Consider the following 25,114-nt stretch of genomic DNA (forward strand, 5'->3'; position numbering starts at 1 on the left):
TTACATTTAGGCATTTGAGTTCTGAAGGACGCAAGTTCAAAGCTGTAAAGCAGGATCTGAGTGATGGATAACTGGTTCTTACATTTCAAAGCAGTACAGGAGTGCTGCTGAGTTGAAGGTGCCAGGAAGAAATCTCCACTTATCTGACTAAATATTAGAGTTGGCTGTATTTGTCCTGCGCAACATTCCTTCGTCAACAAAGACCATCAAATTCAATCTGTTACTAAATGCTAAATACTGTGGATCTGGAATAAAAACAGAAAACGCCAGGAATAGCCAACAGGTCTGGCACAATGGAAAGATGATTCGTGCTGGCAAATAAACCTGTTGGACTTTAACCTGGTGTTGTGAGACTACTTATTATGGAAAGAGAGGGAAAATTAATATTTCTGATTGATGACTGATTGTAAGATGGTTTATCTATTGTCAGAAGAAAGCCATTGCTTTGAAGACTCTTGTTTCTCTTTGCACTGATGCTGCCAGAGCTGCTGAGTATTTCTAGTTTTAGAGGCGGATTTTGGTTGGCTTTGGGATCTTGCTGTGCATAACCCAGGATTAATTTTAGAAAGTAGTTGAATTGTTGTCAGGTGAGGATGTGGGAATTAAATATTTTCCCAATCAGTCTCAGTGATTTGAAGAATTGCTATTGTTTAATCAGTGTAATGGAGAATGGATAGATTGAAGTGTAGGCGCCATCTTAATGCAACTCGCTGCAGCTCCTCCGGTCGCCGGGTGGCAGCAGCGAGTCGCAGAGCGGCGGCGGCGCGGGATAGAGAGAGGCGGAGAGCCGGCGAGGGACACAGCCTGAGAGCCGAGGCCCCGGCGAGGGACGCAGCCTGAGAGCCGAGGCCCCGGCGAGGGACGCAGCCTGAGAGCCGAGGCCCCGGCGAGGGACGCAGCCTGAGAGCCGAGGCCCCGGCGAGGGACACAGCCTGAGAGCCGAGGCCCCGGCGAGGGACGCAGCCTGAGAGCCGAGGCTATGGCGGATAGCGGGGGCTCCGGGCCGATGTTCCCGGATTTGGGTGCCGAGGATTCGGGTCCGACTCTGATCGAGAGTCTGTGCATGAACTGCCTACAGAATGTGAGGGGAGGGGGGGGAGGGGAGGGGACGGGGTGGGGGAGGGGTGGGGGACGGGAGGGGTGGGGGTGGGGGACGGTGCGGGGAGGGGTGGGGGTGGGGGACGGTGCGGGGAGGGGAGGGTGGGCCCTCCAGTCCATGCAGTCCATCCAGTCTGCCCCAACTATAACTCCACTGAAGGTGTATTTGTCCTGCCTTTCCCTACACTTGTCCTACATCCTTAATTGTTATGATGTTGCCAGAGCTCATCCAAATAGGTTTCTGGTCTCCACTACCTTCCCAGGCAGTGCATTCCAGATTCCCACCTGAGTGAATATTTTTTCTCAAATCCCCTCTGAATCTCCTGCCCTCCACCCTAAAACTGTACCCCCCCATGGTTGACCCCTCAACTAAAGGGAACAGCTGCTCCCTACTCACCATCTCCATAATCTTATACACCTCAATCATGTCCCCCCTCAGCCTTCTCTGTTCTAAAGAAAACAATCCAAGCCTATCCAGTCCCTCCTTATAGCTTAAAAAGTACCATCCTGGTGGACCTCCTCTGTACCCCCTCTAGTGAGACGATAGAACTGCACAGTGGCCTAACCAACACTCTGTACAGTTCCAACTTAACCTCCTTGCTCTTATATTCTGTGCCATGACAAATAAAAGCAAGTGTCCCCTATGCCTTCTTAACTATCCTATTCATCTGCTCTGCCAACTTCAGGGATCTATGAATAAGTATCCCAAAACCCATCTGTTCCTCTGAGCTTCCCAGTATCCTGCCATTCATTAAATACTCCCTCCTCTTGTTTCTCCTGCCAAAGTGCATCACGTTGCACTTATCAGGGTTAAATACCATCTGCCGTTGCTGTGCCCAACTAACCAACCTCATCTATACCTTCCTGTAACCTACAACCTTCTTCACTATTAACCACCCTACCAATCTTGGTGTCATCTGCAAACTCACTTATCATTCCCCCCCCCCGCATTCTCATCTATATCATTTATGTATATAGCAAACAATAAGGGTCCCAGCACTGATCTTGTGGTATGCCACTGGAGACCAGCTTCCAGTCACTGTAAAAGCTTTCTGCCACCACCTTTCGTGTCCTGTTCCTAAACCTATTTAGGATCCATCTCACCAAATTTCCCTGAATTCCATGTGCCGTAGCCTTCTCAAGCACTCTCCCATGTGGGATCTTGTCAAAGACTTTGTTAAAATCCATATAAACTACATCAACTGCACTTCCCTCATCCATAGACTTGATCACATCAGTGAGTTAAAAATAGGAAAAGTCGGAAAAGCTCAGGTTTGGCAGCATCTGCGAGAGAAACAGAATTAACTTTTCAAATTCATTTGACTTTTCCGAGCTGACCAGCTGATTGGATCTCAGTGATGGTGAATTTACCAATTCCTTTTGGCATTGCAGGCTGTGTGTGCAGTAACGTGATCTTTATTCAGTAGATGATGATGCTTTCCTTCTCGCTTTCTCCTTCTTTCAAGGGGATGACACGGTTACTGTTGACTAAAATTCCATTCTTCAAAGAAATTATTGTGAGTTCTTTTGCCTGTGAGAACTGTGGCTGGGTGAACAATGAGATCCAGTCAGCAGGGAAGATTCAGGAGGAAGGAGTGCAGTACAAACTGCTTGTTTCTTCCAAGGAGGTGAGTTAGTGACTGCATTCGGTGCTCTTAGAAATTAAACTCTCATGTTTCTGATTTATCATTCTATTTAATGGTGGGTGCACAGGATTGGCCTGTACTCACTGGAGTTTAGAAGAATGAGAGATTATCTTGTAGAAACATACATGTATAAGGGAGCTTGACAGGGTAAACATTGAGCGGTTTCCTCGTGTGTGGGAATCTAGAACTAAGGGACACCGTTTCAAAATAGGGGATGTCCCATTTAAGACCGAAATGAGGAGGAATGAGGGCTTTGAGTCTGTGGAAGCTCCTCTGGCAGAGAGCAGTGGGGACTGGGTCATTGAAGATATTCATCGGCGAGTTGGGTAGATTTTTGATTGAGAGTGAAGGATTATGGAGGACAGATATTAAGGCCACAGTCTGGTCAGGCATAGTCTTCACAGAATCCCTACAGTGCAGAAGGCCATTCAGCCCCGCAAATCTGCACTGACTGTCTGACAGAGTATCTTACACAGGCCCTATGCCCGTAACCCATTACATTTAGATTTAAGATGCGGGGAGGAAAGTACAGAAGTGATGTTAGGGGTAAGTTTTTCACTCAGAGGGTGGTGAGTGAATGGAATCGGCTGCCATCAGTGGTGGTGGAGGCGAACTCGCTGCGGTCTTTTAAAAGACTTCTGGATGAGTATATGGGGTTTAATGGGATTGGGGGTTATAGATAGGTCTATAGATTGGTAGGTGTTGATGTGATCGGCGCAACTCGTGGGCCGAAGGGCCTGTTTGTGCTGTAGTGTTCTATGTTCCCATGGCTATTCCATCTAATCTACACACCTTGGGATACTAAGGGACAATTTAGCATGGCCAATTAACCTAATCTGCACATCCTTGGACTGTGGGAGGTAGTGGCAGCATTCGGAGGCAATCCATGCAGACAGAGGGAGAACGTGCCGACTCTGCACAATCAGTGATCCAAGGCTGGAATTAAAACCAGATTTCTGACGTTGTGAGGCTGCTTGATGAAGGTTAAAGGTTCTGGTGCTGTGAAATCAGTGTACCACAGAACATTCCCATGTGAAGCATAAACAGGCTTCGTTATGTATTGACAGTAAATGGCAGAACCCTTAAGAGTTTTGATAGGCAAAGGGATCTGGGTGTACAGGTGCACAGGTCACTGAAAGTGGCAATGCAGGTGGAGAAGGTAGTCAAGAAGGCATACGGCATGCTTGCCTTCATTGGCTGGAGCATTGAGTTTAAAAATTGGCAAGTTATGTTGACGCTTTATAGAACCTCAGGCCGCACTTGGAATAAAGTGTTCAATTTTTGGTCGCCACACTACCAGAAGGATGTGGAGGCTTTGGAGAGGGTACAGAAAAGATTTACCAGGATGTTGCCTGATATGGAAGGCATTAGCCATGAGGAGAGGTTGGGGAAACTTGGTTTGTTCTCACTGGAGCGACGGAGGTTGAGGGGAGACCTGATAGAAATCTACAAGATTATGAGGGGCATGAACAGAGTGGATAGTCAGAAGCTCTTTCCCAGGATGGAAGGGTCAATTACTAGGGGACACAGATTTAAGGTGCGAGAGGCAAGAATTAAAAAAGATGTGCAAAGCAGATTTTTTACACAGAGGGTGGTGAGAGCCTGGAACTCGTTGCTGGGCGAGCTAATGGAAGTGGATACGATAGTGACTTTTAAGGGGCGTCCTGACAAATGCGTGAATAGGATGGGAGTAGAGGGATATGGTCCCTGGAAGCGTAGAGGGTTTTAGTTAAGTCAGGCAGCATGGTTGGTGCAGGTTTGGAGGGCCAAAGGGCCTGTTCCTGTGCTATCATTTTCTTTGTTCTTTGATTAACAGTATTCTTTATTTTCAAAGTAATTCTATCAAGCTGTTTGATTTGAATACTGACTTGTACGCCCAGATCTCTGTTTATAATGGGTGTGTGATTAACCCTGTCTGTCGGGCTGAATCTGTTGTGCAGGATCTGAACCGGGAGGTAGTGAAATCTGACTGCGCAACAACCAAAATCCCTGAACTTGACTTTGAGATTCCACCATTCACACAGAAAGGGGGTGAGTAGCTGTTTAGTGTTTGTACCATAATACCAGGAGATTCTGGTGAAAAATTCCCATCTGGGCTCCAGAAAGAGGCAGAGAAAAGTGACCAGAAAAATACCCCACTTTGGGGCATTTGAAAGAAACATGGGTTGAGAGAACCACAACAAAGGTGCTGAGAACAAATGGATTGGGATCAGTCATTCTGGGTAAATGGCAGAAGGTGTAGGCTGGATCTCTGGAATGACTCTTCTGGTCATTGCCTTCTGTTCAGTAAAGAGAATGGGTTGCTGATCAAAGCGAGATTTCCAGTTTAGGATGGGTTCTTTCAACGTGATGAAAGGATTCTGCAGCTTTGCTCAGTTGTCTTGTGGGGTGTGAGGAGTTTCCTGTTTTTGCGGCCTCTGTGGTTAAAGGGTGGGACGACCACTGCAGCTGGTTGAAGCATCTTCACAAAGCTGCCCTCAGAGCTGCTGTTTGCTGCTCCCATCTGTAACCCCTATTGTAACACACTCACATTGCCTCTACTACCTGCTGTTACTACTCTGTTGTTCAAAAGACCACAGATGAGGCTGGTTCCCTGTAAACAGTGACAACTACTGACAGAACATAATAAGAACATAAGAAATAGGAGCAGGAGTAGGCCAACTAGCCCTTCGAGCCTGCCCCGCCATTCAATAAGATCATGGCTGATCTGTCGTGGCTCAGTTCCACATTCCCGCCCTCTCCCCATAACCCTTAATCCCCTCGCTTATCAAAAACCCATCAACCCGCGTCTTAAAAATATTTAGCGAGGCAGCCTCTACCACTTCAACGGGCAGAGAATTCCAGAGATTCACCACCCTTTGAGTGAAGAAGTTCCTCCTCAACTCTGTTCTAAACCGCCCCCCCTTTATCTTGAGGCTGTGCCCCCTAGTCCTACTATCCTTTCTGAGCGGGAAGAGTCTCTCCACCTCTATCCTATCCATCCCATTCATCATCTTATATGTCTCAATGAGATCTCCCCTCATTCTTCTAAACTCTAACGAGTACAAGCCTAATCTATTCAGCCTCTCGTAGCTCAACCCCCTCAACTCCGGCATCAGCCTAGTAAACCTCCTCTGCACTCCCTCCAAGGCCAAAAGATCCTTGCGTAAGTACGGCGCCCAAAACTGCACACAGTACTCCAGCTGCAGCCTCACCAATGCCCTATACAGCCGCAGCAAGACCTCCCTACTTTTATATTCAATCCCCTCGCGATGAAGGCCAGCATCCCATTCGCCTTCCTGACCACCTGCAAGCTGGGTTTTTGCGACTCATGCACAAGGACCCCGAGGTCCCTCTGCACCGTCGCCTGCTGCAGTTTTTCTCCACGTAAGTAATAATCCTTCCTACCATTATTCCTACCAAAGTGGACCACCTTGCACTTGCCAACATTAAATTCCATTTGCCATTTCCTGGCCCATTCGCCCAGCCTATCTAGATCCTTCTGTAGACTCTCCACACCCTCCGCACAATTTGCCTTTCCACCAATTTTGGTGTCATCAGCAAATTTCGACACCCTACACTCGGTTCCCTCCTCCAGATCATCTATATAAATGGTAAATAGCTGAGGCCCCAGCACTGATCCCTGGGGCACTCCACTAGTCACCATCTGCCAATCCGAATAGCACCCATTGACCCCCACTCTCTGCCTCCTATTTGACAACCTATCCTCTATCCACGCTAACACCCTACCCCCAACTCCATGTCCCCTGACCTTCTGCAATAACCTCTTGTGAGGTACCTTGTCAAACGCCTTCTGAAAATCAAGAAAGACCACATCCACCGGCTCTCCTCTATCCACTGCCCTAGACACATCCTCATAGAACCCCAGTAAATTTGTCAGACACGACTTCCCTTTAACGAAACCGTGCTGCGTCTGCTCTATCAAGCAGTTCCCCTCAAGATGCCTCGCAATTTCCTCCTTGATGACGGATTCTAACATTTTACCTACAACAGACGTTAAACTAACAGGCCTATAATTCCCCGCCTTTTGCCTGGCACCCTTCTTAAATAAAGCAAAAATATGACAGTTATAAAGATTTTAGCTGTTCTGATAGTCCGTAAAAACAATGAAGCCGTCTCAGAATCACAGAATCTTTACTGTGCATAAGGAGGCCGTTCGACCACTGGAGTGTGCACTGGCTCTCTGAAAGAACATTCTATCCAGTCCCAGTCCCCTGTTTTATCCCCATAACCTTGCGTGTTCTTTCCTTTCAGATAGTAACCCTATTCCGTTTTGGATGCCTCAATCGAACTGCCTCCATCACCCTCTGACTATTTGTTCCAGACTCCAAAAATTTTCCTCACATCACTTTTACTCCTTTTGCCCATTATTTTGAATCTATGTTTAGTTATTGATGCTGTCTTGAGTGGGAACAGTTTCCTGCTATTTACCCTGTCCACAGCTCCACGGCCCTCGAATACTGCTATCGAGTCTCCTGTCAGCCTTCGTTTCTCCAAGGAAAGCAGCCAACCTTTCCTCATTGGGTTCATTTTTGTAAATCTCCTCTTTACTCTCCTTTACTTTCACACCCTTGCTCAATGAAGGTTCCCAGAACTGGACACAGTGCTCCAGAGAAGGCTTATCTGATGTTTCATACATGTTCAGCCTCACCTCCTTAATCTTGTTAGGAAAACAACGGTGGTTTTAAGGGATTTATATTTGTATTGGTAAACATTAGAAATAAGTTATAGTTTTAGGTGGGTTTAATTTAGTGTTACTGTGCCTGGAAGTGTAACACCTAGAGTTAGATTCATTCTGGGCAAAGGTATTTGTACTTAGGGAGTTTGGTAAATTCCAACTGTGTTTTTGATCTGCTTAGCGAGGGCTATGTAGTGAAGGATGAATATAGTAACGGGGTGTTTCTTAACAATAGGAGGCCCAGAGGGGAAAGAGCTTTCTTTTATTCTTAGTTTTAATGGAAACTAGAGTGGGTTTCCCCCAGGTGCTCCAGTTTCCTCCCACAGTCCAAAGATGTGCGGGTTAGGTTGATTGGCCATGCTAAGAAATTGCCCCTTAGTATCCAGGGATGCATAGGTTAGAGGGATTAGATAGGTATAATATGTAGGGATATGGGGTAGAGCCTGGGTGGGATTGTGGTTGGTGCAGACTCGATGGGCCGAAGGGCCTCTTTCTGCACTGTAGGGTTCTGTGTTCTAGAGCAGTTTGAGACATCACTGAGGAGTGAGCAGCTCTCAACGCTGGCAGGACAATTGCGTTGCAAAGATGCAGGCTTCCTCCAGAAACAAGATACAGTCCAGATAACCAGGGAACGGCGCCGGAAAATACAAGTGAACAGAGAATAAGGTATTGTTCAGAAGAATGCAAGGAAGAGTAAACAAAGTGCTCTGCGTTAAGGAGACAATTGCATTAATTAGACTTAAAGTGGGGAGCAGACCTTAGAGGTCACTAAAACATTTGATATAATTTTAATAAAAGGCTGGGAATTGAGAGTTAAAGCAATTGTGACCATTTGGATAGCAGGCAAGACAAAGAAATCCTAAAGGGGTTGGGGCAAAATTCTGGAATGGATTCACTGTTAAAAGTGTAGCAGGAGTTTTGTTTAAGACTCAATTGTAAAGCTTTGACTGGATTTTGGAATGCAAACCACTAAGTGAAAGAATTACTACGAGAGAAAGTTTTAAAATGTGTTTTTGGGAGTGGAGTTTGGCAACTCTCGTGGCAATCATTTAGAGGATTTTGAGGAGAAATCTACAGACACTAACTTAAATTCAGAGCAGTGTGTGTGTTTGACCACGGCCAACCTGTGTGCTTTAGAAAGCACTCTGTGTGTTAATGAGGCCACTACAGCTTCAAGTTTACTTCGTCATCCGTGTTCATGTTAAAACCTGTGTGCGTTTGTTAAGCTAAGTGGGGGGGTGTACAGGAGTATTGTATTGTAATCCAATTTATTTAATCAATATTTTTTTCTCGTAAAAATTAATTAGCGATTCTGTGACTGATTAAAAAGTAGTTTTGCGCGAAGATGTGATTCTGGGAACATCCCATCCAGTTATAACATCAACTGGGATTGTAACATACTTGATGTCTCTATTAATAAAACCCAAGATACCATATACCTTATTAACTGTTTTCAAGTTGCTCTGTCATCTGCACATGTGCACTGGAAAGGATTGTTACTTATCTTCTCCAGGATTGTATGTAACTGGATTAAAGGCTTGAATCTAAATGCCAGACTGTGAAGGATCTATTATAGAGCTTCTTTGAGTAGCTACTGATGGATTGATGCTAATGACTGAATTGGGACATATTTGCTTGTTTTAGCAGTTTTATGAGTTAGGCTCTCATATGTTCTTTCCTCTTTCTGTAGCACTGTCCACTGTAGAGGGTCTAATTGATAGAGCTGTTGCTGGTCTAGAGCAGGACCAGCCAACACGGAAGGTAGGTTGTTTTGTGTAATTGGGCTTTTATTTTCTTCTGGCTAGCACTGATCACCAGTTTGCCAAGAATGTGAAATAAAGTCAAGTATTGAATGTTTGCTCCACCCCCTGTCTCCTTTCCCAAAATCTCCCCAATGTTCAAGCATCATTAGGGCAGCATGGTGGCACAGTGGTTAGCACTGCTGCCTCACAGTGCCAGGGACCCGGGTTCTATTCCGGGTGGCACAGTGGTTAGCACTGCTGCCTTACAGCGCCAGGGATCCAGGTTCAATTCTAGCCTCAGGTCACTGTCTGTGTGGAGTTTGCACATCCTCCCCGTGGCATGGGTTTCCTCCGGATGCTTAGGTTTCCCCTCACTCCAAATATGTTAGATTGATTGGCCAGGCCAAATTGTCCCTTAGTGTCAGGGGGATTGAAGGGTAAATATAAAGTTAAAGTTTATTTATTTGTCACAAGTAGGCTTACATTCACACAGTAATGACGATACTGTGAAAATCCCCTGTGAAAATATGTGGGATTATGGGGCCTGGGTGGGATTGTTGTCAGTGAAGGGTCGAAGGGGCGAATGGTCTCCTTCCACATGGTAGAGATTCTATGATGGAGGCACAAGTCCAGGACTCAAGGGTAGGAGAGAAAAACAGCTGTTAGTCAGGCTGAATGTGTATAAAATTGAGAAATCTTCAAAACCCGATGAAATGTGCCCAAGGATACTAATGACAGAAGCATTGGGACACTGAGGTTAGGAGCTGTCAAACTTGCTTCTTTTTAACTAGAATTCCAGAGTCTGAATTCCTGGTTGTGTTCAGCCCTGAACGGATAATTTCCAACAATGGTAAAGTTGAATTGGGGAACTGAGATAGTGTGTAGCATTTAGTATATGGAAACAAGGATGAACTAGATTATTCAGAAAGATGGCTTGTGGTAGGTAGTGTTTATAAAAAGGAGCGAGATTAGTAGAGGTGAGGGCACTGCCTTTCAGATAACCTTCTTTCTCTCTGTGTGGGGTTGAGATGCTGCAGTTCCTGCCCCAGTTTGGGAGCAGTGATCCAGATTCATTTTGAAAATGCCAATTAGTGCTTTTGGCTTGCTATGTGTTTTTTCATGAAAGTGACCTAACGAAAATCCCCATTTCTTGCTCTCTGACCCATCCAGGCAACTGACCCTGAGGTGGCCTTGAAAATTGAGGAATTTATTGAAAAGCTAATGAAGTTGAAGGATGTTGAGGTGCCATTCACACTGGTAATCCACTTTTTCTGTCTCTGCTCTATATTACTGCTATGCTCCTGTCAGTGTGAATTCATTGCAAGGGGAAAGCTGTTGACCTGTGTAAGCTAAATTCCTCAACTAATTCTGAAACATTGTACCTTAGAGGCAATGATGCCCAGATATTCAGAGGGTGATGAAATAGAATGCACAGTAAATAACCTGGAAGCTTCAAGCAAATATTGATTAGAGACCGGACAAGAATAGGCATGTTTAATTTAATGCTAGTAAGAGGAAGGTTTTAAAAGAAAACATGATTATACTCTGTGGAAAGGTGCATGGGGAAAATAGAGGAATTAGTAAAATAATCAGTTCTTGCGCAGTGTGCATCACTGTCTTAATTGCCCTTGTGGAGGAGGTGGGGAGCCACCATCCTGCGCTACCTGGCCCAGGGTTTGCCATTTCAGAGCGCAGTTAAGAGTTGATCTGGATATGGGACCACCTGCAGGCCACCAGCACATTCCTAAAACACATCAGTGAATCTAATGGGTTTTTGTGGCAATCTGGTGGTTTCATGATTGTTATTAATTAGACTGATATATGATTCCAGATTGATAGTATAGTTGAGTTTAAATTCTCCTAACTGTAGTGGGATTTGAACGCCTGTCTGGGATTATTTGTCCAAATTGCAAACCAGGTTTACGAAACATGTATAATCACAGCAAGAAGATGAGTCCATAAAAGAAATGAATGGAACCCTATGTCCTGCAGTGAGATTGAGAATATAAAAGCTGATATAAAATATATATTTAAAACCAAGGGACGACCACAGTTCCAGACCACAATACAGGGGTGATGCTGTTTTACAGATGATACAGCAAAGGATTACTAATATAAATATGACAAAAAAATTCAAATATAGGGTGATTTGGTTTGAATGGTGGCAACTGTTATAGTGCTGATAACTAGTTGGTGAAGGAGCAAACCAGAGTTGCTCCTTACTTGGGAATAATTTTACACAGAGTGGCCCATTCAGATTTATATGTCCTGACTCTGTGCTTTCCCTGTCAGTATCTCTTTGTGGGTGTTCAAGTAACCATCCAATCAATGCCCTCTGGCTCTATGTACCTAATCTCAATTCATATCAATGTGGATCAGAAAATTATTTGTTTCCAGTTGTTTAAGCATTAATTAACATCAGTGACTTTGAACATGGAACCAGGAGGTTAGAGACTGTGGAATGTATTTATGAGGATTTAACACTGAGTAAATGTTGAAGGTGGTGGTGGTGGGGTACCAATCAAACAGAGCTACTTTGTCCTTGATGGAGTTGCACATATCCAGGCAAGTGGCGAGTGTTCCAGCACATTCCTGACTTGTTTTCAGTTTTAGTTAATCTGGTTTCCTTGTGCAGATTATTGATGATCCATCTGGGAACAGCTTTGTTGAGAATCCTTATGCCCCACGGAAGGATGAAGCATTACTGATTACTCAGTATAAACGAGATTCTGCCCAGGACAGTATGTTGGGGCTGCAGGTAGGAATGGTTTGTATGTTGGCTGAGTTACTAGGATTTGATAAATCACCACTTTGAAATAGTGCATTTTCAACCCTGGGAAGGGATGCTTAACAAATGTTACCACATAACTGGGACTGACATTGGAAATCCCATTAAAGAAATCAGTTCTATAATTGCAGGAAATGTGTGTTGGTAAACAGCAGCAGAGAGAGTGCATAGCTCCAGGGATTAGAAATCCGATGGCCATGTATGAAGTATTTACACAAAAACAGGCCATTAGACCCAACCCATCTCCATAGCTGCACCGTGCAAGCTGCCTCCATCCTCTCCTGTCAGATTATCCTTCATTCCTTTAACTGATCATCCAGCTTCATGTTAAATGCATCAATTTTATTCATTCCAACTTCTCGTGTGGTGCTGAGTTCCACATTCATACCACCCAGTGTAGAACTCATTACCACAGTCTTCATTGAAACAAAGAATCAAATGCTTGCAATCCCAAACACTAACTGATGGGTATTTTGTAATTAATGTTTCAAAGCTAATCTATCTCCCCATAATATTGTTTAAATCCAGTCCTATACAATGATTACTACCGCGAAGCTTCTTTCCTGCCGAGAGTCTACTCCCGACAGTTGAGTCTGGCCTCTGGACAGTGTGTTGGGGTACAGTAAGAAATGATGCCCCCCAGGCTGATTGTTGCAAAGATCAGTGATCTCCACAAATACAGCTCTGGTTGAACTGGATCTTCACATCGTTCACAGGCCAGCTTGAGTGGAGCTGGTGAGTAACATGAACACTGCCAACAATCCCATCAGCAATGCTGTACAGGATAGAGAGAAAACTAATGATATTGAAAGACTGAACCTTCCATGCACCAATGGTTTCATTTTGCCGCTATCCTTACAGGCATGTACAGAGGAAGAGACACCCCAAAGCAGCATGGACGACTTAAGGAATGAAGTAAGGACTAAAACAAAACAATAATTGCTATTGAGGAGGTGTTAGTCAGGCTGATTGTGTATAAAGTTGGGAAATTTCCAAAGCCAGATGAAATGTACCCAAGGATACTAATGACAGAAGCGCTGGTCATAATCTCAGAATCATCCTTAGTCACAGGGCAGGATGTGGGACTGGCTGGGCTTTTTTTAGTGAGCCAGTATGGATGCAATGGGCAGAATGGCCTTCTTTCTGTAGCCATTTCAGTTCTGTTACCTGTTTGAACTATTTGACAGATCCTCTGTCCCAGCCCACCGATTAATTCCAGTTACACTGTGGGTGGGGGGGTGGGACGGTGGGGGGAGCTATGTCTGATCCTGAAAAATGTAACCTTGAAAGGCGAAACCCCCGGAATGTCGAAAGACTCTATTGTTGTCAAAGGGCTGTTCAGTATCATGTTATGAGGTCTCTTGTATTCCATTAATTTTTTTTGTTTTTCTTCCCCTCCCTTTCTCCCTTGAATTTTGTTGGAGGAGGAAATCTGTGTTGCTAATTGGCGTGTTTCTGTCTCTCTGTAGGTGTTGCAGTTTGGTACCAACTGCCCAGAGTGTAATGCACCTGCTGAAACCAACATGAAGTTAGTGCGTATCCTTCGGCAGAGAGTATTAGACCCAGTGGAATGGTGGGCAGTGAAATATCTGCATTTGAATCAAAACATCCAGCATAATCGACCAAGGATCAAAATTGTTTATTTTGAAAAATGGCCTTTATTTTGGGTCAAAACTCAATGGCAGTGAGGAAGCAGCTCCTCTTAGACCAAAGATTAAAACATGGAAATCTCAAGCTGCAAGAATTCTTTAACTTGGGCTGTGTTTCCCTTTCCCTCATTCACTGAATACACTGCATTGCCAACAATCCCATCAGCAATGCTGTACAGGATAGAGAGAAAACTAATGATTGCTCCAGGACAGTACTCCAAGTGGGGTCTGACAAGGGTCCGATGAAGTTGTCGGCCTTCATAGCGAGGGGGATAGAATATAAAAGCAAGGAGGTCTTGCTGCAGCTGCATAAGGTACTGGTGAGGCCACACCTGGAGTACAGTGTGCAGTTTTGGTCGCCGCATTTGTGAAAGGATATATTGGCCTTGGAGGGAGTGCAGAGAAGGTTCATTAGGCTGATACCGGAGATGAGGGGGTCTCCTTACTTGAGAAAGGATATACTGACACTGGCAGGGGTGCAGAGGAGATTCACTAGGTTGATTCCAGAGTTGAGAGGGTTGGTTTATGGGGAGAGACACAGTAGACTAGGACTATACTCATTGGAATTTAGAAGAATGAAGGGGACACTTTTGGAAAATTATGAAAGGAATAGATAAGATAGAAGCAGGGAAGTTGTTTCCACTGGCAGGTAAAATCAGAACTAGGGGGGCATGGCCTCAAAATAAGGGGAGCAGATTTAGGACTGAGTTGAGGAGGAACTTCTTCACACAAAGGGTTGTGAATCTGTGGAATTCCAAGCCCAGTGAAGCAGTTGAGGTTCCCTCATTGAATGTTTTTAAGGCAAGGATAGATAAAGTTTTGAACAGTAAAGGAATTAAGGTTTATGGTGAGCGGGCGGGTAAGTGGAGCTGAGTCCACAGAAAGATCAGCCATGATCTTATTGAATGGCGGAACAGGCTCAAGGGGCCAAATGGCCTACTGCTGTTCCAAGTTCATATGTTCTTAACTTGATGGAGATTGCAAGCAGATTTACAATAAAAATGTGCAATATTCTGAATCTACACAATGGGTCAGTCAGTGTCTGAAAGAGAAAAGATTTGGGTTCATGTTTCAAAGGGTGGGCATATTTTCAGTTCATTGCCCCAGTTTAATCAGAACTAAAGGTCCCTGTGTTTTGGGTATTGACTTGTTCAGGAATTTATTGCTCACTGACTAATCACGTCTTTGAATTTTTGGAGGTTTGTCTAAAATGATGTGAGGAATGGTGTGTACAGCTACTTGAGAGGCTGTAAGAGGGATGAATTATTAACACAGAGCTATGTAAGAACATAAGAAATAGGAGCAGGAGTAGGCCATCTAGCCCTTCGAGCCTGCCCCGCCATTCAATAAGATCATGGCTGATCTGAAGTGGCTGAGTTCCACTTTCCCGCTTTCTCCCCATAACCCTTAATTCCCCTGTCTGTCAAAAACCTATCTTCCCGTGACTTAAATATATTTAGCGAGGTAGCCTCCACCACTTCAATGGGCAGAGAATTCCAGAGATTCACCACCCTTTGAGTGAAGAAGTTCCTCCTCAACTCCGATCTAAACCCCCACCCCCCCTTATTTTGAGGCTGTGCCCTCTAGTCCTGTTATCCTTTCTAAGCGGGAAGAATCTATAACTTTACCCTACCTATCCCCTTCATTATCTTATATGTCTCTATAAGATCGCCACTCAGCCTTCTAAACTCCAACGAGTACAGACCCAGTCTATTCATTCTCTCCTCGTAGGCTAACCCCCTCATCTCCGGTATCAGCCTAATGAACCTTTAATGCACTCCCTCCGAGGCCAATCTATCCTTCCGCAAATGCGGCGACCAAAACTGCACACAGTACTCCAGTTGCGGCCTCACCAGTGCCCTGTACAGTTGCAGCAAGACCTCCTTGCTTTTATATTCTATCCCCCTCGCTATAAAGGCCAACAACTTTATAGGACCCTTGTCAGACCCCACTTGGAGTACTGTGCGCAGTTCTGGTCGCCTCACTACAGGAAGGATGTGGAAGCTATTGAGAGGGTGCAGAGGAGATTTACAAGGATGTTGCCTGGATTGAGAGGCATGCCTTTTGAAGAGAGACGAAGGTTGAGAGGCGACCTGATAGAGGTTTATAAAATGTTGAGAGGAATAGATAGGGTGGATTCTCGGAGGCTATTTCTCAGGGCTGAAATGGTCGCTACGAGAGGACACAGGTTTAAGGTGCTGGGAAGCAAGTACAGAGGAGATGTTAGGGGAAAGTTTTTCACTCAGAGGGTGGTGAGTGAGTGGAATCGGCTGCCGTTGGTGGTGGTAGAGGCGAACTCACTGGGGTCTTTTAAAAGACTTCTGGATGAGTATATGGGATCTAATGGCATTGCAAGTTACAGATAGTTGTATGGCTTAGTAGGTATAGATGTGATCGGCGCAACTTGTGGGCCGAAGGACCTGTTTGTGCCGTAGTGTTCTATGTTCTGTTTCATTCGCCTTCTTGATCACCTGCTGCACCTGCAGACTGGGTTTTTGCAATTCATGCACAAGGACCCCCAGGTCCCTCTGCACCGTAGCATGCTGCAGCTTTTCGCCTTTTAAATAATAATCCCTCCTACTATTATTCCTGCCAAAGTGGATAACCTCACACATGCTAACATTATACTCCATCTGCTAGGTCCTCGCCCACTCACTCAGCGTATCCAGATCTCTCTGCCGACTTTCCACACCCTCCAAGCAATTTGCTTTTCCATGCATCTTTGTGTCATCAGCGAATTTTGTTACCCTACACTCAGCCCCCTCCTCCAGATCATCTATATAGATGGTAAACAGTTGAGGCCCCAGCACTGATCCCTGTGGCACTCCACTAGTCACCGCCAATCAGAATAGCACCCATTGATTCCAACTCTCTGCTTCCTATTAGACAGCCAATCCTCTATCCATGCTAACACCTTACCCCCAACTCCATGTCCCCTAACCTTTTGCAACAACTTTTTGTGAGGCACCTTATCAGACGCCCTTTGGAAGTCTAAAAACACCACATCCACCAGTTCCTGGCAGTGTATCAATCTTTACCAGCCATATAGACATCTTTCCTCAGTAATGGAGGGTCTTAATGTCAGGTTCCTTTTCAAGTTAGAATATACATACAGCAAAAATGAACATTCACACTTCTCCTTTCAAATTATCTTGTTTCTTGTGTTACTTGAGTTGTGGTTTCGTTTTGTTCTAACACCAGCGTTTCCTTTGATATTCTTAGTTTCCCATTATCAACACTACAGACAGGAACCACTTACATTTGTATAGCATCCTTCACAAGGTCAGGATGTCTCAGTGCACATTACAACTAAGAAAGTCATTTTGACCTGTATTAGTCAAGGTTGTAATGCAGGAAATATGGCAGCTGGTTTATGTAAACTCCCACGAGCCACAACATGTTAATGATTAAGTATTCTGCTATTTGCTGAGGATAAATATTGGCCAGAACGCTGGGGTAAGTTTTTTTATTTATTTATCCTTTCATGGGATGTCAGCGTCACTGACAAGGCCATCATTTATTGCCCATCACTAATTGCATTTGAACTGAGTGGCTTGTTCGGCCATTTCAGAGGGCAGTTGTGAGTCTGGAGTCACGTGTAGGCCAGATTGGGGAAGGATGGCAGATTTCTTTTCCTAAAGGACATTAGTGAACCAGATTGGATTTACCACCAGCAACAGCGGTTTTATGGTCATCATTAACAAGGCTAGCTTTCAATTCCAAATCTATTAATTAAATTTAAATTTTGCCTGGGCCCCTGGTTATGAGCTCAGTAACATGACCGCTACATCCCGTCGGAATGCCGTGATCTGCCCCGAATGATTTCACGTTAATGGATCTTCATGTGTGCAGAAAGATTCATGGGAATGGTTTCTGGGAATGAGGAATTTCAGTTATGAAGATAGATTGGAGAAGTTAGGACACTTCTTAGAGAAGATTGAGAGGAGATTTGATGGAGGTGTTCAAAATCATAAGTGGTCTCGACAGAGGAGATAGGGAGGAACTGTTCCCACTCAAACCATCGAGAAGAAAAAGGCACAGATTTAAAGTAATTAGTAAAATAGTTTTTCTTACAGCAAGTGGTTAGGGACTGTAATACACTGCCTGAATGTACGGTGGATTCAGGTACAGCCTTCATTGGGGAATTAGGTTGTTAATTGGAGAAGGAAGAATGCAGGGCTACAGGAGAAGACTAGAGAATGGTACCGGGTGAGCTGTTCATTCAGAAAGCTAGTGCAGACTCAGTGGGCCAAATGGCCTCTTTCTGGCCAAAACAATTCAGTGAATGCTTTCAGGAATTGGGTCTTTTTGATTTCTTTGGGCCTTGTAACAGCCAATGCGCACTCACTGCCCATTCAGCAGCCACACAACTTGGGATTGTAACAGTTCCTGTTTTAAGCTGTGCTGGTGTTTTCCTTCATCAAAGGTTGCTAGAAATCCCACACTTCAAGGAGGTGATCATCATGGCAACCAATTGTGAGGCCTGTGGACACAGGACTAATGAGGTAATGTGGCCAATTACTTACCTTGTAAAATATAATGGGGAGGGGGAAATGCCTTTGGTATTGTGGGGAAGAAGTTTGAACTATTGACAGTGCTTTGCTGCTCCAATTCCTTTTTGTTTTGTAAAGCAATTGGCTCCTCAGTGGATTGTTGTCCTGCACTGTGAGCTCCACCCCGTTCCCAAAAGCAGAGACTGGTGACCTTGTCAGTGCTGAGCTGGACTGAGATTGGCCAGGGTAATGTTATCTCTGGCACTGATACCGTCTCTTCAAAGAAAGTGCCGATGTGGGGAGTTTCAGGGTTTTCTGTTCACTGCTTCTGTGTTTATGGTGCAGGGAACAATACTGAGCATTCCCCCTTCCTCACTCACACCAGATCTGTGTTATAGAATCATAGAATCCCTACAATGCAGAAAGAGGCCCATCAAGTCTGCACCAACAATCCTAGTAAAAAGTCTGACAACACCAGGCCAACAATCCTACCCAGGCCCTATCCCTGTAACCCCACGTATTTATCCTGCTAATGCCTCTAACCTATGCATCCCAGGACACTAAGGGATAATTTAGCATGGCAAATGTACCTAACTTGCACATCTTTGGATTGTGGGAGGAAACCAGAGCATCCGGAGGAAACCTGAGCAGACATGGGAGAATGTGCAAACTTCACACAGAGAGTGACCCAAGCCAGGAATCAAACTCAGGTCCCTGGTGCTGTGAGGCAGCAGTGCTAACCACTGTGCCACTGTACCACCCGTTGCTCAGGTGTTGCCCTTGAAAAAATAAGATTCTTATTTGTATTTTAGCAAACTCAGTGAGGATCTAGCTTTGTGCAGCGATATAGACTGATATCTGAGAAAGCTCAAATCAAAGGCATGTGTTAGCTTTTGCAAGCCAGGGGATTCTGGACTCCAGTGCTCTGAACTGAGTTAACTCCACTCATAAGCTGGAGTGTTGCTGTTGACTCTTTCTGCCCTTGTTTTAAAGAATAGAAAAAATTGAACTGTGTGTGCCTCATGTATTTATGTTGCAAAGTCTGAGAGAAAAGAGAGACTTGCATTTATATAGCACCTTTCACAACCATCAGACATTTCAAGTGCGTTCCTGCCAGTGAAATATTTTTATACTGGAATGACTGTTGTAATGTTCTCATGAGCTGTTCTTTGACTGTGACACCCAAAATAGCTTGCAATTCCCTTTGTCCCAGCTCTTCATGAAGAGAGACTTCTTAGCTCAGGTACAAGAGGATGTGACATCTTACTGTAGCAGGGATTCAGTCTCCAGAGGAGGAGGGTAGCAGAGATGAAATTTGGCAGAAAGAGTTTTGTATAAATACTGCTTGTTCGTTCATAGTATTTTACAATTTTAGGTGAAGTCTGGAGGAGCCACTGAGCCTCTGGGTACCAAAATCACGCTGCGAATTACAGACCCATCTGACATGAGCAGGGACCTACTCAAGGTACAACATCCCACTGTTATAGTTTGCAGCAACATGAAATAACTGCTTACATTCATAACCAATAATTAAAACTGTACAAAAACATGATACTTTTTGACTTGTGCTCTTAAGCTCTGACAGGACAATAATTCTGCCCTTTTGTTTCTTGCAGTCTGAAACCTGCGCCATCTCCATTCCAGAGCTGGAGTTTGAGCTGGGAATGGGAATTCTCGGAGGAAAATTCACCACCTTGGAAGGGTTGCTGACAGATGTGAAAGAATTAGTGAGAGTTGATTTATTTTCTAAATCTTAGTAACTTTTTATGGCCTGGGACACTGGGAATGTGCGAGGTGTTTGTGGAACTTTCAGCTGTATCTTAGGACTATGGAAGAAGCGAGCTAACACTCATGTTAGCTGCCATGATGCTGCCTCTTGTGGGGCATTCCAGGATGAACACAAGAAATAGGAGCAGGAGTAGGCCATCTAGCCCCTCGAGCCTGCCCCGCCATTCAATAAGATCATGGCTGATCTGTCGTGGCTCAGTTCCACATTCCCGCCCTCTCCCCATAACCCTTAATCCCCTTGCCTATCAAAAACCTATCAACCCGCGTCTTAAAAATATTTAGCGAGGTAGCGTCCACCACTTCAACGGGCAGAGAATTCCAGAGATTCACCACCCTTTGAGTGAAGAAGTTCCTCCTCAACTCCGTTCTAAACCGTCCCCCCTTTATCCTGAGGCTGTGCCCTCTAGTCCTACTGTCCTTTCTGAGCAGGAACAGTCTCTCCACCTCTATCCTATCCATCCCGTTCAACATCTTATACGTCTCAATGAGATCTCCCCTCATTCTTCTAAACTCTAACGAGTACAAGCCTAGTTTATTCAGCCTCTCCTCATAGTTCAACCCCCTCAACTCCGGAATCAGCCTAGTAAACCTCCTCTGCACTCCCTCCAAGGCCAAAGTATCCTTGCGTAAGTGCGGCGACCAAAACTGCACACAGTACACCAGCTGCGGCCTCACCAGTGCCCTATACAGCTGCAGCAAGACCTCCCTACTTTTATATTCAATCCCCCTCGCTATGAAGGCCAGCATCCCATTCGCCTTCCTGACCACCTGCAAGCTGGGTTTTTGCGACTCATGCACAAGGACCCCGAGGTCCCTCTGCACTGTTGCCTGCTGCAGCTTTTCTCCACGTAAGTAATAATCCTTCCTACCATTATTCCTACCAAAGTGGACAACCTCACATTTGCCAACATTAAATTCCATTTGCCATTTCCTGGCCCATTCGCCCAGCCTATCTAGATCCTTCCGCAGACTCTCCACACCCTCCGCACAATTTGTTGTTCCACCAATCTTGGTGTCGTCAGCAAATTTCGACACCATACACTCGGTTCCCTCCTCCAGATCATCTGTATAAATGGTGAATAGCTGAGGCCCCAGCACCGACCCCTGGGGCACTCCACTAGTCACCAACCGCCAATCCAAATAGCACCCATTGACCCCCACTCTCTGCCTCCTGTTTGACAGCCAATCCTCTATCCACGCTAACACCCTACCCCCAACTCCATGCCCCCTGACCTTCTGCAATAACCTCTTGTGAGGCACCTTGTCAAACGCCTTCTGAAAATCAAGAAAGACCACATCCACCGCCCTAGACACATCCTCATAGAACTCCAATAAATTCGTCAGACACGACTTCCCCTTAACGAAACCGTGCTGCGTCTGCTCTACCAAACAATTCTCCTCAAGATGCCTCGCTATTTTCTCCTTGATCACGGATTCTAACATTTTTCCTACAACAGACATTAAACTAACCGGCCTATAATTCCCCGCCTTTTGCCTGCCACCCTTCTTAAACAACAGCGTAACATTAGCCGTTTTCCAATCTTCCGGCACTTCCCCGGAATCCAGCGACGTTTGGAAAATAATCACCAAGGCATCCACTATCACCTCCGCCATTTCCTTCAGAACCCTTGGATGCATTCCATCCGGTCCTGGGGACTTGTCCACAATCAGTCCCTCCAGTCTGTCGAGCACCGCCTCTCTAGTAACAATAATGTCATTCAGGCCCTCCACTCCTACCATCTTTCCATCGCTAACACCCGGCAAATTATTCATGTCCTCCTCCATGAAGACCGAAACAAAAAAGTTATTCAGGGCCTCAGCCATTTCCCCATCCCCTTTCACTAAGTCCCCCCTCTCATCCTCTAAGGGATTTGTATTATGTATTTTTTATAAATACATAAAAAGGAAGAGGCTGGCTAGGATGAACATTGGACCCTTAGAGGATGAGAAGTCATAGTCTCAGGATAAGAGGTAGCAAATTTATTAGAGTTGAGGAGAAACTACTTTTCCCAAAGGGTTGTGAATCTGTGGGATTTATTACCCCAAAGTGCAGTGGATGCTGGGACAGTGAGTACGTTTGAGGAGTTAGACAAATTTTTAATTGGTAATGGGTTGGAAGGTTATGGGGAGAAGGCAGGAAAATGGGGATGAGAAGCATATCAGCCATGATTGAATGACAGGACAAACTTGATGGGCTAAAAGGCCTATTCTGCTGCTCTATCTTATGAACTTGTGGCCTTCCCCCTTGCAGTGCCACAGGGAAGGCAACATTGCTTATAGAAATATCAACTCTTGATGGGGATCCGCAGGAAAAGTGTTCCTACTTGTTAGAAATGTTTCAAATAAGCAACAAGCATTGCGGTTACTCAAAAGGACCAACTCTGCCATCAGAGCAGGTTATTGTTGGACTTTGAGAAGCTAAGTGACCTTTTCCTTATCTCCTGTGAATGTCTATCCAGTTGAATCTTTGCCCCGTATACTGATCTTTTAAGCTTTTAGTTGGTGAGTTTTGGTTTCAAAATTGAAGCAAAGCTTCAGTTGCCTTGTTAGAATATTCAGTATTTGGGACATTACAACATTGTGTCTGCAAGCAGTTTATGTGCCTTATCTCACCAATTTAAAGATGTTTAGTTGAGGAATTGTCCTGAGAAGTTAGGCAGGGAAGGTTGTAGAGCGCAGGGCTGTGGATGTTAAAGAGGAAGTTGTGAACTATAGACATTCAAACTCCAGAATATTGCTGGTTTTGTGGGAAGGTGAGGAGCTGTACAGCCATTTGCAAAGACACTGACCTTGGTTTTATTACTACTGTGTTTCATCATATTTGTAGTTCTAGGGGTTTGAAAGGAGGAGTTTGAGTGATCTGTCTATTTTTCCTTGATCGAACAGATCGTGGCAAAGAATCCATTTTTTGCTGGCGATAGCAGCGCTCCAGAAAGATCTGAAAAACTTCGAGAATTTGGGCAGAAGTTGAATGAGGTAAGAGAGCTCTTAGCTGCTGAATTTTGTATTTGAACAACTGGGATATTCCCCAGATAAAATAATATAGTGTCTGTGCAGTTATATTTAATTTCACAATGTTACTGTTGCAGTTTGCCTTGTGTGAGGTGAATCTGGTGGCATTGAACAGCGACTGAAAGCTGAACCAGATTCAAAACGAGAGAATACTTTCAATAAACCTGAGCATTACACACTGCACCACTGTAGTGACCTCCAGCTTACATCTCTCCCCATGGCTGAACTTTATGTCAGTGTGTTCAGATTCTAGCTGCCTCTAATGTTTATAGCACTTGCAGTTACCCTAACAGGCAGTGAAATAAGGCAGCTCCCAGGAAGTGATTGGGCTGAGGGAGCCTGATTGCTGTGGATGTGCTGTTTCGAAGCTGACAATCAAAATAAAAGCTGAGAGCTGAATAAGGCTGCACCTGTGTACAGTGACAGACAGGAGGGTGACTCCCAGGCAACAGGTTTGACCCCATTCAGTATCCTGAAAGCATATCACTCATTGCAGCTGTTGCTGTGTAACCTACTCCACCCTGACATGCTGTACAACCAGATCACCACCTATGCTGATCACTGGCAATTTCTTCAGCTTTTATCATTTGTGAAATTTATTCCAGCTTTTCACATAGGTTAGATAGATTGGTCATGCTAAATGTGTGGGATTATGCGGATAGGGCAGGGAAGAAGGCCTGGATTAGACACTGTAAGAAGTCTCTCAACACCAGGTTAAACTCCAACAGGTTTATTTGGTAGCACAAGTTTTCAGAGATTCTTCAGGCGAATGAAGAGCTGTGTTCACAAACAGGGCATATACAGACACAAACTTGTGGCCACTTTTTGGCCACCTGCCCTAAAGTCACTGGCTCAAGTCCTATTATTTTTGGCTCCGTTTCACAGGAGTTCCTTGGAATGTTAACTTGGTATGTGGGGAGAAAGCGGGATCAGGCTGTTGAGTTAGATGGTCAGCCATGATCATAATGAATGGCAGAGCAGGCTCAAAGGGCCAAATGGCCTCCTCCTGAATCCACGAAGCATTCGGAACAAAGTGAATGAGCTGGTGGCACAGATCAGCACAAATGGATATGATCTGGTGGCCATTACAGAAACGTGGTTGCAGGGTGACAGGGACTGGGAGCTGAATGTCCAGGGGTATCAAGTGTTTAGGAAGGATAGACGGGAGGAAAAAGGGGGTGGGGTAGCTCTGCTGATTAAGGATAATATCAGAGCGGTAGTAAGGGAAGATATAGGCTCCAAAGAGCAGAACGTGGAATCATTGTGGGTGGAGATAAGGAACAGTAAGGGGAGGAAGACACTGGTGGGTGTGGTCTATAGGCCCCCAAATAATAACTTGGAGGTGGGGCAGGCTATAAATAAGCAAATAAATGATGTGTGTAGGAATGGAACGGTGATAATTATGGGGGATTTCAATCTACATATTGGTTGACCCATGTCGGACGCGGTGGGCTTGAGGAAGAGTTCTTGGAATGCTGCCGGGATAGTTTCCTTGAACAGTGTGTAACAGAACCGACGAGGGAGCGAGCTGTCTTAGATGTGGTGTTGTGTAACGAGGCAGGAAGAATTAGGGATCTTGTTGTGAGGGATCCTTTTGGGACGAGTGATCATTGTATGGTTGAGTTTTTGATGCAGATGGAGGATGAGAAAGTAAGGTCCCGGACCTGTGTCCTCTGTTTGAACAGAGGGGAGTATGGTAGGATGAGAGCGGAATTGGCAAATGTAGATTGGGGGCACAGATTGGTCGGTAGGACGGCTGAGAAAAAGTGGAGGATCTTTAAGGAGATCTTTTTCGGTACTCAGCAGAAATATATTCCAATGGTAAAGAAGGAACATAGAAAGGATAATCAGCCGTGGTTATCGAAGGAAATAAAGGAGAGTGTTAAATTAAAAGCTGATGCGTTTAGAGTGGCTAAAAGTAGTGGGCGAGTAGAAGATTGGGAGAGGTTTAAAAATCAACAAAGAATGACTAAGAAGTTGATAAAGAAAGGAAGGATAGAACATAAGAACATAGACTATGAAGCTCAACTAGCACTAAATATAAAAAAGGACAGTAAGAGTTTTTACAAATATATAAAGAGGAGGAGGCTGGCTAGAGTGAATGTTGGACCCTTAGAGGATGAGAGGGGGGATTTAGTGGTGGGAGTTGAGGAAATGGCTGAGGCCTTAAATAAGTTTTTTGCCTCGGTCTTCACGGAGGAGGATGCGAATAGTTTGCCA

General features: G+C 44.9%; 1 protein-coding gene across 1 annotated transcript in view; it reads left to right on the forward strand.

Moving 5' to 3' along the window:
* Positions 1 to 764: 764 nt before the first annotated feature.
* zpr1 (ZPR1 zinc finger) overlaps positions 765 to 25,114 on the forward strand; it is a 28,501-nt gene continuing 4,151 nt past the window's right edge. The window contains exons 1-12 of the mRNA XM_080183782.1: positions 765 to 1,081; positions 2,565 to 2,726; positions 4,685 to 4,775; positions 9,113 to 9,183; positions 10,335 to 10,421; positions 11,800 to 11,922; positions 12,814 to 12,867; positions 13,422 to 13,488; positions 18,036 to 18,106; positions 19,470 to 19,559; positions 19,711 to 19,821; positions 22,769 to 22,858. Coding sequence (XP_080039908.1) covers positions 980 to 1,081; positions 2,565 to 2,726; positions 4,685 to 4,775; positions 9,113 to 9,183; positions 10,335 to 10,421; positions 11,800 to 11,922; positions 12,814 to 12,867; positions 13,422 to 13,488; positions 18,036 to 18,106; positions 19,470 to 19,559; positions 19,711 to 19,821; positions 22,769 to 22,858 — 1,119 coding nt within the window. The 5' untranslated portion in view covers positions 765 to 979. The remainder of the gene's footprint in view (positions 1,082 to 2,564; positions 2,727 to 4,684; positions 4,776 to 9,112; positions 9,184 to 10,334; positions 10,422 to 11,799; positions 11,923 to 12,813; positions 12,868 to 13,421; positions 13,489 to 18,035; positions 18,107 to 19,469; positions 19,560 to 19,710; positions 19,822 to 22,768; positions 22,859 to 25,114) is intronic.

The sequence above is a fragment of the Carcharhinus amblyrhynchos genome, unplaced genomic scaffold (assembly GCF_965287045.1).
Source record: "Carcharhinus amblyrhynchos unplaced genomic scaffold, sCarAmb.v2.hapA scaffold_413, whole genome shotgun sequence".
Taxonomy (NCBI): Eukaryota; Metazoa; Chordata; class Chondrichthyes; order Carcharhiniformes; family Carcharhinidae; genus Carcharhinus; species Carcharhinus amblyrhynchos.